Raw genomic sequence first — 16,645 nt, forward strand, 5'->3', positions numbered from 1 at the left:
GGTGTAAATTATTTTCTTGAAAAAATTAATCCTAATATCAGTGCTTCTTACTTATAATTCTTTTCTTCCCCTGATATTTTTAAAAAAGTTATTTTTAACACTTCCTTTTTGTATTTTCTAATGAATGAAATTCATTATTGAACTTGTAAGGTATCCCAGCCATACAAAAGATATGGGTCAGGAAAAAAGTATAACAGAGAGGCCCAGAGAAAGATCGTCTTTGAAAATGAAATAAGACTTGTTCCACTTTTATATTTGAGGCCTGAGACGTATTTACATTTAGGTTACATTAGTAGTAGTAGTACTACTACTACTTTCTGATTAGGTGTTAAGAACACAAAAATCACAATAAGAGTAGTCAAACACTGGAACAGGTTGCCCAGAAGGAAACTCCATCCTAGAAGATAGTCAAAACTTGACTAGACAGGCTCTAGAGCAACCTGCTCAAACCCCACCTGCCTTGAACTGGAAGGGGACCAGATAACCCAAGATTATTGAACGGCTGTATTCATCTTTCTTGTAGTGTGAAGGGAGCATTAAGAAGCAGCAAGATTATCAGTATATGCGTCTATTCATGGAAAGCTTCCTTAAAACAGTGAAAAGCAATCAGACCTGTAACTCTTACTCTCAGGAATGAGTCTAGAGTCACAAGTGAACTGTGACAGCTTGTCCCAGGTAAGCAAACATGTCACCTCCCCACACCTCTGCTTCCTACCACTTCAGAAGTGACCAAGCACCCGCTGGGGACACAGGCTCTGCTGCCAAGGAAAAGGAAGGACCTGGAATCAACACTGCTCTCTACTCTGAGAGGTCTCACTGTAGCAGCTACTGTGGAAAAAAAATCCACAGGCTTTTAGACTTTTAAAGAGAGAATGCATAATGAAATTAGCATCGATAATTTAATGAAAGGGGAAGGACAGAAAGAAGCATCATTATGGAAATTTAATTAATAAACGATTACAGCAAAAGTATCTCTTTCAAGGTTGTGGGGTTTTTTTATTTATAAAAAGCTATCAGCACCGAGATATGGAAGGAAATTATACCTGCTACTAATGGGGTAAAGCAAACATCTGAAGTATTGAGAGGGTTGGAGAATAGCTTGGAAGTATAAAACAAGATTCATCTGAGGCTCTCAAGATCCTACTATCAATGTCAAAGACCTTGCAGAAAGATGGTTCTGCAGGGCAAAAGTGTTTGAATCCTGCAGGGAGACAGTAATTCTTCCCTGCTGACCTCCTGCTCTCACAGTAAGTCTATTCTGGATATAAATGGTGCTCTTGACATCTGGCAGTCCTACAGCAGGAAACCCTGGCCCAGGGGTAAGATGACGACAGGGCTAGATTTACTAGCTAGTTAGCAAGAAAAGCCAATTATCAAAAGGCTTCCTGCATCATATATGCACCTTTACAGGAGCAGGATGAGTTACTAGAGCAATACACCACTGATATAATTCTGCCTTCCACGTGGAAGGTCAAATAAGTTTCTCAGTATGATAAGATTGTCCAGACACTATCGTAGGAGTTGGATAAATGTTGCCATAACCACCACAAGGCACGAAAGATGGAGTGGCTGGCCCAAACTGGACAATGAAATAATAGGGTTACATGCAAATTTTTCATTTATGTGAAGGGATTTATCTCCCTTTATACTGAGATTTTCCTACGCCATGTGAGACATCTAAGAAGAGCCCTTCAGATGTTTCACCACTGCAGAGAGGCATAAAAGAGCCTTACAGTAAATGCGAAGCAAACTCACTGCCTCCATAAACTAAGAAAAACGTTATCTTTAATACACACGCTCCAAATTCTGTTTTGATTAATTACTTTCATGGTATGCTTTAACAGGATTACAAAAAAAAAAAAATCCATAAAATTCTCCAAAATCAGAAATGGTAAATTATTGACGCTGTTCTATTCTTTAGGACTTTTAAACCAGTGGTGGGCTCGGTCAATAAAGCGCCTGCTGAGTTTGCTCTCTCAGACAAGCCCTTGATGCAACTTGGCCTTTGCTCAGAGACCCACAACCCTGGAGACCCTTATCCTCTCCATCATGAGAAATGTTCAAGCTTGTTGGTATCAGATCTCAGCACTCTCAAGACAGCCTCTGCATCCATGAACTGAACTTACATCCTTAGTTATAAAAACCTGAATACAGTACTCTTTCTTTTTGGTATTTAATAAGAAAGTAACTGAAACAAGGCTCAATACCTTACCACTCTTTTGGAGTAAATATGACCTTATGATGCATGTGCTGTTCCCTTCCAATCACAGCTGCTTCCCATTTCAACTGCATTTCTCTTCTGGATTTCTACAAAGATAAAATCACTTGGGCCAAAGTCTGTAGCTGGGCTCTCTGTATACGGTTGTACACAAAAGGTTCGTGATGGCAGACACAGCTGCATGTAGGAGATCCCTTCTGAATTCAGTGGGGACTAACTTGGCCTGCAGCAGTTTCTGAAACAAGCCCAATGAAAGCATCCAAAGGGAGAGCCTAGGAACAGCGCAATGGAGGGAAGAGAGGGGATCTATCTTCCAGGGCAATTCCACCAAACAGCATTAGACAGCATTAGACAGCATTATCCAAAAGAAACCTTCCAGAACCATTCAACTGCGGCAAAGACTAACTGATTTTGAGTCAAAGATGACACTGTAATCTCTTAGTGGAAAGATTATCAATCCCAAAACAACATTGCCTAAATTATACTGAACCGTTGTAATAAATGACGTGACTTCAGCACCCTTTGTGCAGATTGCTGACATCCAAAGTCCACAGCAGCAAAACAATAGGTATCTGATCACATATTTATCAAACACTAGGCTAGATGAGAAAAATACAGCTACTAGCCACACTCTGGATTTCAGGAATCTCTCTTCATTTCCTAAAGTATCCTGAGTGATATCAAAACTAAAGCAGGAAAAACATTACACGTGCAGGAGTTCTGAATATAAAGCAAGTACAACCTGCCTGAGGATATTGCTGACGAAGAAGAACAAAATGAAGATGTATGTGAATCTGTACTTTCAAAATTTGGCATCTACAGTTAGAGTCCTCCAGACCCAAAGTGAAGATGTACCATTCCCTACAGCACACTGCTTGGTACAGAGTGGTCTGATAACTTCTACTTGAATTATTCTTCCCAGGGGAACAACTGCACAATCAAGTGACTCCAGAAGTGCTGAAGGACGTAGGCCCTACCTAATATCTTCAGTGGGATCTGGAGAAGAGGGAGCAGTGCAGACCAGGTCAGAAATTATAGCTGCCCACAAATTTTAACACTGGAAAACCAGCCTGGAGCATTCCCAGCTCCTGACAGATTCAAGCAGGAACTGCTCTAAGAACCACATAACCTCTTTTCAATCTACTGGTAGTGACAGCACTACTGGCTGCTCCCCAGTCCTCACCTGTTTCCTGTAAAGGGTGTTAAAAAACGAGCTCCTGTTTGGAAAAGGTGAACTCTTTGTCAACATGCCCCTTACCTTAAGATCAAACAAACCTCAAAGAAGGCGAGTGTCCCCCCAAAAACCAGTCACAAATTTCTGTGTTCTCCCAAATCTCCAAGTTAGGGGAGTTAGTAAAATGAGAGACTAAGCAGACTTGTGTAAAAAAAAAAATAATAATGGGGATGAAGAAAACAATGTGATAAATGAAGCAGAAGAGAACAGGAGGGGGCTGTGATTTTTTTTCACCCCTTCTTTCAAGCATCTTCTTCCCAAGATACAAAAATCATACAGGGTTGTATCTCACAACAGGAGGCACATGTGGTGCCTCAGCTACCACTTGGCACTAGCCTGCACCTGACCTGGGGGCCAGGCATCCTCCCCAGATGCCCCTCTGGGACATATGGTGCCAGACAAAGCTGGGGGTTGACACTATGGTCTGTGTGTCCACAACATGGGGTCACCCAGCAGCACCGGTGGAACAGCACCCTTCTGCCTCCACGTGTGAGGCCAGCCTCGCTGCAAGGGAATAACAAGGCTGGAACCAGTTACATCAGTCTGATGTTCAGCCAGGGAGATGACTCCATAAATCTTTGTCTTCCCTAGGTGGAGGATCTGCCAGGCAAGAGTTGGGCTGCTGGACTGCAAGGGAAGTTACTGCTTGTCCCTCAACCTGACAACATCTGGGAAAGGTAACAACAAGCAGATCCAGCACGCCCACAGCTGGCTTAAAAAAATTAAATAGGAAAGAGGGAAAATCCCAGTTCCTTCATTACCACCTTTTCTGAGGCTGCTGTGCTTTGGGCTGGCTTGGCCAATGACAAGGTGAGAGATGCTCTCCCCCACTTCTCGCTCCAAGGAGAGGAAGAAAAGAAATACAGAGAGTTACAAGTTTAGAAAAAAACTAAACTACTTTAATGAAATATTAATAATAAAATTTTTAAAAAAGGAAATAACGAAACAGATATAATATATATAAATATATATAAAACTCCCAACTCAAGCTCCCAGGGAGGTGTCACCAGATGGCACTGGGAAATTCCAGACTGGACTTAGTGACCCACAGGAACTGGATTCCACAACTCACTGGTAGGAAAGGCAGACAGAGTCCTCACCAAAAAAGAGCTTCTCGCTCCAAGGAGAGGAAGAAAAGAAATACAGAGAGTTACAAGTTTAGAAAAAAACTAAACTACTTTAATGAAATATTAATAATAAAATTTTTAAAAAAGGAAATAACGAAACAGATATAATATATATAAATATATATAAAACTCCCAACTCAAGCTCCCAGGGAGGTGTCACCAGATGGCACTGGGAAATTCCAGACTGGACTTAGTGACCCACAGGAACTGGATTCCACAACTCACTGGTAGGAAAGGCAGACAGAGTCCTCACCAAAAAAGAGCCAACTTGACTCCTTTCCATCCTCGGCTTTTATACCAATCATGGCAGATGGGATGGAACACCCTGTTGGCTGGTTTGGTTCACCTGACCTGTCCACTCCTCCCCACAGGTTAAAAAAGGAAATAACGAAACAGATATAATATATATAAATATATATAAAACTCCCAACTCAAGCTCCCAGGGAGGTGTCACCAGATGGCACTGGGAAATTCCAGACTGGACTTAGTGACCCACAGGAACTGGATTCCACAACTCACTGGTAGGAAAGGCAGACAGAGTCCTCACCAAAAAAGAGCCAACTTGACTCCTTTCCATCCTCGGCTTTTATACCAATCATGGCAGATGGGATGGAACACCCTGTTGGCTGGTTTGGTTCACCTGACCTGTCCACTCCTCCCCACAGGTGCAGCCCCTCCAGAGGGTGAACAACCCACTCAGCTTACCCTGGTTTTCCACAGCAACACGTGTCAGCAAGAGCCTCTCTCACTGAACAGAAAGTTGCCTCCGTTTCACCCCAAATCAGGACAGAGGCTCATTCCAACTTTGATAAGGCCAAAACGGCCTCACACAAACCTCTCCCTCTTTCCAGCAGAAGAGCTTTCAGAAACTCTGCTCCTTAAAGAACAAAAGGAAGAGGAACATATGTGTGCAGCGAGGCACATTTATTTTCAGGGTATATAACTTTTAAAATTCCCAATAGTTCAGAATGCAAACAGCCTAGAAGTGGTCTAAAATCACTAGATGAGACACTAAGCAGGGAATATGGAAACAGAAGTCTTACCTGGAGTTGTACCCACATATTGCTAAGTTACTTCTTCACTCTGTGCCTCTGTTTCCACTTCTCACCTTTTAATATCTTCCCTATCTCAGCTTTGAAACCCAGCTCCCAAACGTTTGCATTGAGCTTATACCTTCAAAACTCCAGCCTTAGCTCTTTAGCTAAGAAAATATCTTAGTACATAGAAAAACAGATCTACTCTTCACAGGAGATGCTAGACAGCACTGTAATAAAAAAAGCGACTAAAAAATATTTGAAAGTTAACAAACATGAATAGATCTGTGGGTCCAAACCAGGTCCCAAATGCCCCAAGTCTCAGTGTAATCAGCACTAAAACTTCAGTTAAATCTTACCCCAACTTCTTGACCACTGCCTAGAGAATTAGATCATGTCCAGTCCCTGATGCACGTTCAGGGTTAAGTAGCTGAGACAACAGAGCAGGTAAGCTGTGGTCTCTGGGACCGGGAACTCTGGCTTAGCTCCTTAGTGAAGAAAGATTTGCTCTGGCTTTGGCGTGTCTAAGATCAGGCACTATTTGCTCATTTAAAGCTTTGCAGTTCACCTTGAGAGAGGTTTCTGAAACTCCTGTTATCAACCCCTCACTGCAAGAGATTTTGTAACTTCTTCAAGCTCTGCCATGAAAAGCAGAGAGCAGGTAGTGTGGGGACCAGCCAGGCTGTCCCTGCATGGTGTCACCAAGCCCACGTGCTGCAACACAAGCACCTTCTTCCCTGTGTGGGAACGAATAAACAAACAGCCCTGATCTCCACAGCACAAACGAAATACGTCCAAGTGTCAAAACAAGTTGTGGAAAAAGAGAGAAAGGCAGAGAAAAACCTGATTCACAGACAAGTCTCTCAGTTGAGCTACCACAGCACAACCGTGCAGGAAGCTGAGAAATAGCTCTCTAATGTCTTGTGTGGATTGACCTATGTTTCCGTTTACGATAGGTTGCTCCCTACAATCCTGGCACAGAAAGACTTTGTAAGAGAAAAACTAACAGGAAATGCAACAAAAGAAAAGATTAAAGGGTTGATCAAAGGATCCAAAGGAAAGGATTCTTGAGGAACCTCAACAGCCCTGAACTGGGAAATGCCTTCATCCAAACTTCAGACTGTGCTCTTCTTCCCAAAGCTAAGCCTAGCTCAAATACAAATATTAAACTACTATAAGGGTACAGGGCTGAGGAAAAGAAGGAAGAAAAAAAAAGTAATTGTGTGTAGGGTGGACAATAACCAAAAAGCATCAGTAATACTAGTACATGTGCAAGGACATAAAGGGAAAGAACCTCAAAACTATGGTATATCTTCTGTGGGAGAGAGACAAGCAGTAGACACACCTTTTGGGGCACAAGTCTCTGTTAGTGCTTTGTATCTGCTTTTTCTCTGACACCTTTGACCATCCTACTAAAGAGTCTTCACACTGTTGAAGATGCTTCTGCGTTACTCCAGTTTTTACTATCTGTAGACTCCTGAAGGTTGAAGTCATGCAACATATTCTAATTTACTCAAAGGTAGAGCAGGATGGACTTCAACAGTCTTATCTCTATTTTCTCCCCTCGTGTGCTCTTTCATAAAGTGAAGCAAACGTGATTTGAGATACACTGGGGTAATGAAAAATGAGACAGGAAATTATTTTAATGGGCTGGACCTGTCAACCAAAAAAGGAAAACTTTGCAAATACTCCAGCTTCATTAAAGCTTTTTGTTGATTTGAGGCTACAACATCCTTCAATTATTCATACTTTGGAAGTGGCCTTTATATCGACTTCCTAGAGCAATTTAAAAGATATATTTTCTATTGACAGCCCCAGATGAAAGGGCTAATTGTTGGTCACTTTGGGGGACATTTCTGTACATATTCCATAAACACACAAATATATGGCATATATTGACCATGGTCTAAAACATAAGCCTTCTACCTGCAGATGTACCAGGACATCTCAAAGCTCTGACTTCAGTTGCACTCTTTTCTTACCATTATTCCCTGCTAGTCAATAGAAATAAATAACTATAATTTCTTCTCTCTGCAAGGCCTATCACCCATCTTTACTATTAAAAAAAGTGCTGTAACAACAACAAATTTAAACAAACAACTGCTGCATACGCTCCCCCATAAAAGTGCCACACAGATGACTGATTAACACCTGGAAATGGTTTTCTTAGTTGCCAGGTAGTAAAACGATCTGCAGAAAGGCCGGTTGATTAACGCGGGTTCCAGGTATTTGGCTGTCTTCAGTGCAATTCTGAATAGTGTCAAAACTTTCCTCATGAATTTAAGGATAGTTTGGAAGCAATTCCCTCTCGGGCTCACACCAGTGACGTATCTGTCTGACAACATTATGCTGCACGTTGGTGACTGGCACCGTTCGATTGCAAGGTTGTGATATGCAAAGTGGAAAGGCATAGGCTTCTCCGGGAAAGATATTAGTCCTTTTCAAGGTGAAAAATTAGATCAAACACAAACTTTAAATGGCTGTGGCATCTGAAAATGCTGTATGGGTATGTGTAAGACATTATCTTTGTTATTAAAGGTGACAAGGCTCTCTTAAACCAGGCTATTACCAAATTCAAAAGCAACATGCCTTTTGCCCAAGTACCCCCAAAACATAGAAGCATGTTCCAAAAAGCAAAAGCTACTTTGACCTACCACACAAAACGCATTTTCTTAACCTGGTGATACTTTAAACATACGTGAAGAAGAAACCCTTAATGACTCAGACTGAGCAACCCACTGAGAGCACCGTGAAAGTATAACTTCTACAGCAGAGAAGCATCTGAAATTGCAGAACTCCAGTTTTTTTATAAAAGTAAAAGCAGTGCAGTTAACACAAAAAGGGGTTTCAATTTCTTGCCGTGCTTTCCTTTGCGTTCTCCCCTCCTGATGCCCTTCTACAAACCCTCTCACAACACTGCTAATTTCTTCTGCCCGCAGCGGCAGCACGTGCGCAGCTTCTGCCTAGTGTGGTCCTCCAGGTTGATGGGTTTTGCCAGAAATTATCATTTCAGCTGTGTCTGATGGAAGATATTTGTTGTGATAACCTGCCACCATGAAGAAAATAATTTCCAACCCCTTTTGCCTTTACTCACTCCTATTCCAGGTTCCAGACCGTTGCATGCAAATTACCATCTACAGTGATTAGATGTCAGTATTCTGTTAAGTATCCAAACAGCGGTTTTGTGTTTAATGACTACAGGTGACCCAGTCAGAGCACCATAATTCATTTCCTTGTTACTTTTCAAAAATTCAGGAAAGAAATTATACTTGACTGGGGAACATTAAGGCTTTTGAACAAAATACTCCCAAACACATTTTATATGCCTCCAGATTCAAAATACAGAAAATGAGTAATAACTCGCTATTTACTTGACCTCATTCCTAACGGTTCTTTTTTCATATTAATGGGAACTTCATTTTTGTTGCAGATCAGCCAATCTTTAATACCTTTGATTTTTCAAGCTCCCTCACATAGCTCTTTAATAATAATAAAAAAAAAAGTTCAAAAATGTCTTTTTAAGCTCTTTATGTCAAGTGGCTGACTGAGCACAGCATAATGGTAATTTCCTTAAATGTGATACAAAAACACCCCATGGAGAGTCTTAAAATCTAACTGTGTCAAAAGAAAAACTTTCATTTCTGAGGTTGGACAGGATGATCCCCATGGCCCCTCAATAATAAGCCTATTTCACCTCACCCAATAGCACCAACAAAAATGTTAAGCCTTTATACATTTCAAGAACAGGAACCAAACCAGTCTGCGTGGGGTGCCTTAAGTTTTTTGGGAACTTTAAATTCTCTATGTAAGGCTGATTCTTTATTTGGCCATACTGTGATTTCGTGGCTCCTGCCAGCTGTGGTGGGCCAAACACTGCAGTGTATACCAGAACGTTTTCTGAATCACCGTGTAGTTGATAAATTGCCAATATTGACTCAAGCGGCGAACAGATACCGAAGTACAGACGGTTACAGGAAAAACAAGAGCAGAAATTAAGGGCTGCCTTTGCAAGTGAGCTACTCTGTTTTATAAAGAATTAATGCTATAATCAGCAAGACTCCAATCAATAACAAGTTAAGGGAAGTATAACATAATGCATAGAAAAACAATACGGATCCCTTGAAAATAAATTACCACGTCTTAGCTACTTACCGTACGCCTTGACAACCACTAAATAAAAACACTACCTATCTCAGGAAGTACCTGAGCTATCATTAACAGAAGCTAAGAATATTCCAGCTAGAAGTCTCACTAACACTTCTTACCTTTATACCCTCCTCAACTCTACACTGTTGGCCATTTTTGGAGACAGAATACCAGGTCAGCTTTTGACCAGCAAGGTAATTCTTGTACCACGTTACCATTGAACACACCCTTGCCCTGTCCTCCAGGGTCTCTCAGTTCTGTCGTGAATGGCAAGAAAAGGTAAATAGATTTCTTAGGTGAGTTTGCTTTTGATGACCAGCATCTTTCCCCTTCCTGCAAATGTCACCACATTGTGTGCTGTGCAACAGAAAAGGAAGATATGATCTCTGTCCAAAAAAATAAAAGTCTGAAGGAAGGTGGTTTACACTATCCCCTTAGGATAGAAAATACATGCGGTTTTCAGACACTGCAGTTTTTATCATAACATTTAATCATCTGCAGAGCTGTGTACTTTCACACATAAGTCTCAACAATGAGCAGGAACCCTCAAATATGCCTCTAGATAGATAAAATTCACATACATCAACATTTCTCACTGCTTTAACTACCCCTTTCAATAGTCAAGTGGCTGTAAGGGTATCTGGATGTGCTGCTATTTCCTACTGCCTACTTCATTTTCTCCTGTTTTAATTCTGGACAGGGCAATGATTTGTCCTACACAATCTCAGAGCTGAGATTCACAACCTAATGATGGCAGCGTAACAAATTACCAAGAGGCAGCAACTCGTCAAGCGTGGGCTGCCGAACTTCCGTGCAGTACGACTCAGTTTTAAGCATCAGTGAAGGATGTTATGCCAAATCACATTTTCTTACAACTGGGCAAGTGAAGAATGTGCATGCAAACAATTAACAACAGCTACTATGTCTCAGCTAATGGGGACAACTTATTAAGTTGACATAATTCATCATGCAGTTGAGCCCTTACTGAAATGTGGCCCACCTGAACAGGCTTTCTCCTGAGCATTTCTCACTTTGCCTCTTTCTTTTCTGTTGTGAATTAGGCAGGAAAGCTACCGGAGCCCAGTCCCACTTCCACCCCTTAACAATAAACCAAGGTAGTAAGGCCACTTCAAAACCCAGTTCTGGCATTTTATATCTCCTCCTCACACTTCTTTAACAGCTAAAAGAAAGCACGATCACTCTCATGGATCAGCAACCACAGCTCAAAGAAGCAGCTGCAAAATTAGAGTCTGCTTTAAAGGTTAGATCCTGTCTCATGGACCAGTAACCACAGCTCAAAGAACCAGCTGCAAATTAGAGTCTGCTTTAAAGGTTAGATCCTGTAATGTATTTCTGCCCCCAAATCAGGATGACTAAAACCAATGTTCTTATATATTAAACAATTTCCCATAAATGTTTGCATGTTGTTTTTTTTTAAACATGGTATATAAGTATCCTGTAGAAATTTCAGCAGCTCGCTTAATTCTTTAGAACAACATTCTCAATTTAACTTAACACTAGGAGTTACAGACCCTCAGCAGTGCTTCACACTGCAAAGAGATAATCTGCTTCTAGGGCTGAGTATCTGTAAAATGTCTGCATGTAGTATCCTTGCTGATACCAGTTACTTAAGGTCAAAGTCATAGATTAATTTAATCAAGCATAACTCATATCCTTTCCAAATCCTTTAGAATTTAGGTTGTATCAAAGATTACCTTGCTTGCTCTCAAATTCAGTCTTAAATAGATATACCTGACTATCATACAATTTATACAAAACTTCTGAATTTTGCCCTGAATTTTTGTTTCAAAGATTCCCTTGCTTGCTCTCAAATTCAGTCTTAAATAGATATACCTGCCTATCATGCAATTTATACAAAACTTCCAAATTTTGCCCAGGAGGCTAAGGTAGATCATTGGAAATATTCAGTACAGTTGAAAAACTGAAATTGTTGCATGCTAGGCTTCTTCATACTTAACTCCTCTTTAAGGAGACACGTTGTCCTTTCACCATAGATATTTTGCTATAGATCTCACCCCAGTCTCGAGTACCCTATTTCTGTTCTCCAAAGATGACCATGAATTCCATGTGCATTATCACATGGTAACTCTTTGAAAAGAGAGGAAGAACTCGAATGGTCAGGTTCACTTTGGTCAGGGATGTGGGACAGCCAAGCCAGAAATGTTCTTAACTTGCTGTACAAGGTACATAGTACGGTGCAGAAGCAAATTCAGTATTTCTGTATTTTGATTGCTAAGGAGGTGGAAAAGAGTTACACTGCATTGCATCAGATGCCCTGAGTAATATATGAATATAATGAGGAACACTTAATTTGAAATCACTGAAGCTTGCTACAAATACACATTTTTATCCTTTTATCAGTCTAGATGATGATCAGGAATTGACCCTTTTTAGCACTGAATCCACCTGAATCTGGTGGAAGCCAGATGCACCATGAAGTTTTCCAATTAAAAGTCAGTGTGAATCTTCCTGGAGTGAGATTATGTGCCTGAGTTCTTCTTCGCCTTAATACTATATTAAAGTTAATGCAGTTCATTACTAATGATATAGTCCAAATAACAGCACTTATTCACAACTGTATTTAAAAAAGAAAAGTAAATAAGTCAACATCCACAAAATTTATTTTACTGCGGAAACTCTGGTTTTCTACTCCATAAAACGTTTCAGTTCCTCTCAATACATTAAAAGATTTTGGTAACGTTTTTGAGCTTTCCTAAAGGACATATTGGGCATAAAAACTTGATAAGAACAACTTAAGCAGTTCGATTATCTTTGTGCAGTGACTGAATTATATCATAGCAGGATCTGAAAAACACTTACGCTCCACAAAGTAAGAGCTGGCATCAATCTTCCAGATAATCTGACCACGGTGAGAGCCGTTGACGCCACGATTCTTGTAGTCCAAAAAGTTTTCGGACAAGACCTCATCTATAAACAAAGAAAACAGTCTCATCAAGCACCTGTTGTGAGAACATGCACAGCAGAGAGTCAGGCTAAAAATATGCCTTTGGGTTGACAGAACATACTAGAGCTGCTAGACAGCTTAGCACCACATGTTGAGGAATTAGATTTTTCACTCATTTGTATTTTTATGAAGTGCAGCTCTAAAAAAAACCAACCACCACAGCTCTCCCTGAAATGTAATTTTAAAAAATACATCCCTACAAAATTCTCAAAAATCTAAATATCTAGCTTAGCATGGATGAACCCCTACCCGATTAAACGTAATTATCTAGCTGTAACAGAGAATTGTAGCAAAAAATAATCTCTTCTTTGCACCAACTCTTCCCTTAAAAAGATCCCACAGGAAATAGTTACGTGTAGGCATCGGAACTACACTCACTCGTGTCATAGCAGATGTGGTTATTTCTTGCAGTGTATAGCAAAGGGTATTTATTTTTGAAGAATCCCACTCACCGTGTGCCTTCACAGCTCTCTGCCTCCAAACCCAAATTGACTGACAGCAAAATGCTGTCCCCTCACAGTGTTTCGAGACACCTAGCAGCTGCCAGACTACCAAGCTGATCTTCAAAGTCAAGGAGTCAATCTATAAAAATGAATAATCTCTAAAAAGTTTCTGAAAACCAAGGCTGAGGAATCAGCCTCCTTGCACACAAGGGGCTGCCTGTAAATAAAAGGCGGGCGGGCGTGAGCCTGAGAAGAGGCCTTCTGGTTGCCCACAAGAATAAATTTTCAGGATGTTTCCAAGTTTCAAAAAGCACTTTTCCAGACCAATCTGCAAGCCTTATGTAGGTGTAAGCAAACACATCCCAGCCTCCGGCCAAGGGCCTGGTTCTCAACCCCTTTTTATCCAACAGCTTAAAAACCAGCTATGAGACCCTGCTGCGGCCTCAGGGCCTCGCTCCCCCACTGACGAGCTTACCTCAGGCTTTCAAGGAAACAAAAATGCTACCATTCTGGGCCAGCACTTATGGTTTTGGTCGTCAATAAACAGAAACAGTGCAGCAAAAATACAATAGACGTATGGAGATGTTTACAGGCTGTCAGAGGGGAGCGGGGCTCACCAGCCTGTAAGAGCACAAAATGGCGGCAGACTCAAGTGGCTGAAGTAGCAGCCCAGGATGAGCCTGGCCGTGGCCTCATTGCTCCAGCTTCAGGGGGATGAAACGAATTTGGGATCTGTGCCCTGCCCAAAATACTTCACTAAGAGATCTCTTCCTGTAGAGACCAGCCAGCAACCTCCTGGATTTTTTAATTTTAACACAGATTTGTAGAAATGCACTTGAACCAACTCAGCCCTTGCTACAGAAACAATCCAGGGTGGGTGCTGCGACTTGCTTCCAAAGACAGTTACATTCATTATTAGTCATGCTGAAAGCTGAGGAAAAAATGTAAACTATTCAATCCGAGATTAAGATATATCAACTGTAAACACTGTGAAGAACTCGCTTCATTATCACATAGGTCAAGGAGAAAGCGAAGATGGCGCCACGCCACAAGGGACAGACTGACGGTGTGTCCAACTGTAGAAGAGGCAGCCCAAAGGGCAAAGCCAAGGCACCCAAAGACTAACATATTATTAAAACACATACATACAAACGTTAAACAAAGTGGACTTTTAAATCAAAGGAAACTACACTGTCACTGTAAGAATCAAGCAGTGCTGTCCCGTTGGTGTTCCATAGTTGTGGTCTCAAAGGAGGAAGGTAAGCGGGCTACCAACACCAAACTCCCTGGTGCCACTCTCTTGAGGGATTTACAACAGAAATCATTTCAAAGAGGTCATTAATGATTGCAATGGATAATTATAAACGGCAACGCTACCTACAATACACGCTCCCTTTGCTGACTTGCTAACTGTCGGTAATTATTTTACTAGCTGTGTTTCATGCTCCGTATTAAGGTGGAAATCTTTCAGCCCGTTCACACAGTGCATCTCTGCGGTAACCCTTCAACAGTAAAATCATGTGGCATGATTTCTGTTCTTCCTCTGTACTTTAAAGCTGGTTTTGTCTTCTTTTAAATTTTAAAAGGGCAGATAAGTAGACACAAAGCTCTCGGAGCTTTGGCTTACTAATGACTCCCTTCAGTAAAGGACCATCCTGGATACAGATCATCCAGAATTACCCAGATCATTCTGTGGAACTAAGAACACTTATACACAGATGAGGAGATTTAAACCCATGAACTGTCCCTTTTCTTTTGGCAGGGAAAACGTTTTATGCTGTAAGGTGAGCATATAGGGAAACACTGAATTTAGCTGGAGTCTGGGAACCCTGACTGGCCCCTCGTCCTGACAGGACAGGGAGAGCATCCCTCAGCCCAGGCATGCTGCTCTCTGGCTTCATCATTCATGACGTTTTATTTCTTTATTATTATAGTTAGTCTCTATAAGCTGCTGGAGGTGCTCCAATACCTGCCATGTGATTAAGATATACGGGTAATGACTGATTCTCAAGATATATTGTTAATAAAATACCATGCTTGCTTAAGGAGACTTAGCTGAGCTAGACTGGATGGCCTTGCTTAAGAAATCGCAGATATTTTAGGCCGGAGTTTAGCGGCACAGGAGATCCCAGAATCAGATTTAAAATGCTGTGTTCACACGCAGTGAACTGCAGAACTGCAGGACTGCAGAAAGCCCTTTCCACCTTTAGTCAGAAATGAGCAGGAAGCCTGGAAAACCAGGCTAAGAAAAAGGACTACTCCACCCGTACATCCCAAGTAGAAGCAGAATAAAGTGAAGGGAGAGGAAGCCCATCTGTGGCTACAGCTGACAAGCAAGACCACGGGAAAGCATCATCTGCATGTTGTCTCCTGTCACAGAGGCGAGAGACAGGAGTGTTTGGGAAGGACACAGCGTCCGGAGCAAAGGGTCAGGTCACAAAGCACGTCAGGGGAGAGATGCACACATGGAGCTAGTCAGGTGCACACAGTTTATGGACAGCAGCCATTGATGAAATACAGGCTCGGGCAGCAGAAAAGATATTTTAGTATGAGTTTGCAGAGCTCTGCAATATGCAGGTCACCCCAAGTAGGAGCAGTAGAGCCGTTAAGTATAAAAACATTTTTGTAAATAAAACGTATTGACAAATGTCCTGATTTAGAAATCCAGTATGTAGATACTACTCACAGCCAGATGTAAGCCCTGCCTGTCTCTCTTGGAAAGCTGGGTACTTCCCTCTTTCCAAAGAAATAAAACATATCTTCAGTCCAGTAGAAATTCATGTTAGTTGGGATGTTTAAACCAGACAAATTTTAGCTCTAGAAAAATAAATGCAGGTCCAAAAGGGAAATCTTTCTTTTTCATTTTTTGAAAGTATGTATTTTTGGAAGGCGAAAGATAAGAAATATCCCCTGGCAAGTTAAAAATAGCTGTAGTTGAAACTAGTCAGGAGGTTAGAATGTATGAATACAGCCTATCGACCTGTTTTAGCTGGCAGGTGATACTATTCCAGGCAAGCTATTCCCAGAACATGGACATTATGTATGTAGCACACTGACAAAGAAAATTGTCCTTGTGAAATACACAGCTGTTTAGTGCACTACATATATGTGCATATGCGTGCACGTATATTTATCAACACTCGTGCCATACATAAGTGAATAAATGATATGGTATGTTAAAGACTAAGGGTTTCTGCGAAGGAAAATAAATTTTATTTCATATTTCTCCAGAGAATTTCTATAACAAAGGAACTGACCTTAAAAACATGTTGCATCTTAAGTCCCGAAGGTAAATGGTGAAATGCTTCGTTTCTCCTCCACACAAAATGAAGAGCAAAGTTAATGCTGCTCCCTTTCATATATTTCAGCCAGGAGCTAATGGCTTTTGACATTTTCCCAATGAAGCATTGTAATGCATCTCCCCTCCTCTATTTTTGAAATGCGATTAACCTTTAAA

General features: G+C 41.2%; 1 protein-coding gene across 1 annotated transcript in view; it reads right to left on the bottom strand.

Annotated features, from left to right (window-relative positions):
- Nucleotides 1-16,645, bottom strand: part of HECW1 (HECT, C2 and WW domain containing E3 ubiquitin protein ligase 1) — a 217,796-nt gene that overhangs the window by 147,794 nt on the left and 53,357 nt on the right. Inside the window, exon 4 of the mRNA XM_014946961.1 lies at nt 12,601-12,708. Within this exon, the coding sequence (XP_014802447.1) occupies nt 12,601-12,708 (108 nt within the window). The remainder of the gene's footprint in view (nt 1-12,600; nt 12,709-16,645) is intronic.

This window comes from Calidris pugnax, unplaced genomic scaffold, assembly GCF_001431845.1.
Source record: "Calidris pugnax isolate Ruff unplaced genomic scaffold, ASM143184v1 scaffold71, whole genome shotgun sequence".
Lineage (NCBI taxonomy): Eukaryota > Metazoa > Chordata > Aves > Charadriiformes > Scolopacidae > Calidris > Calidris pugnax.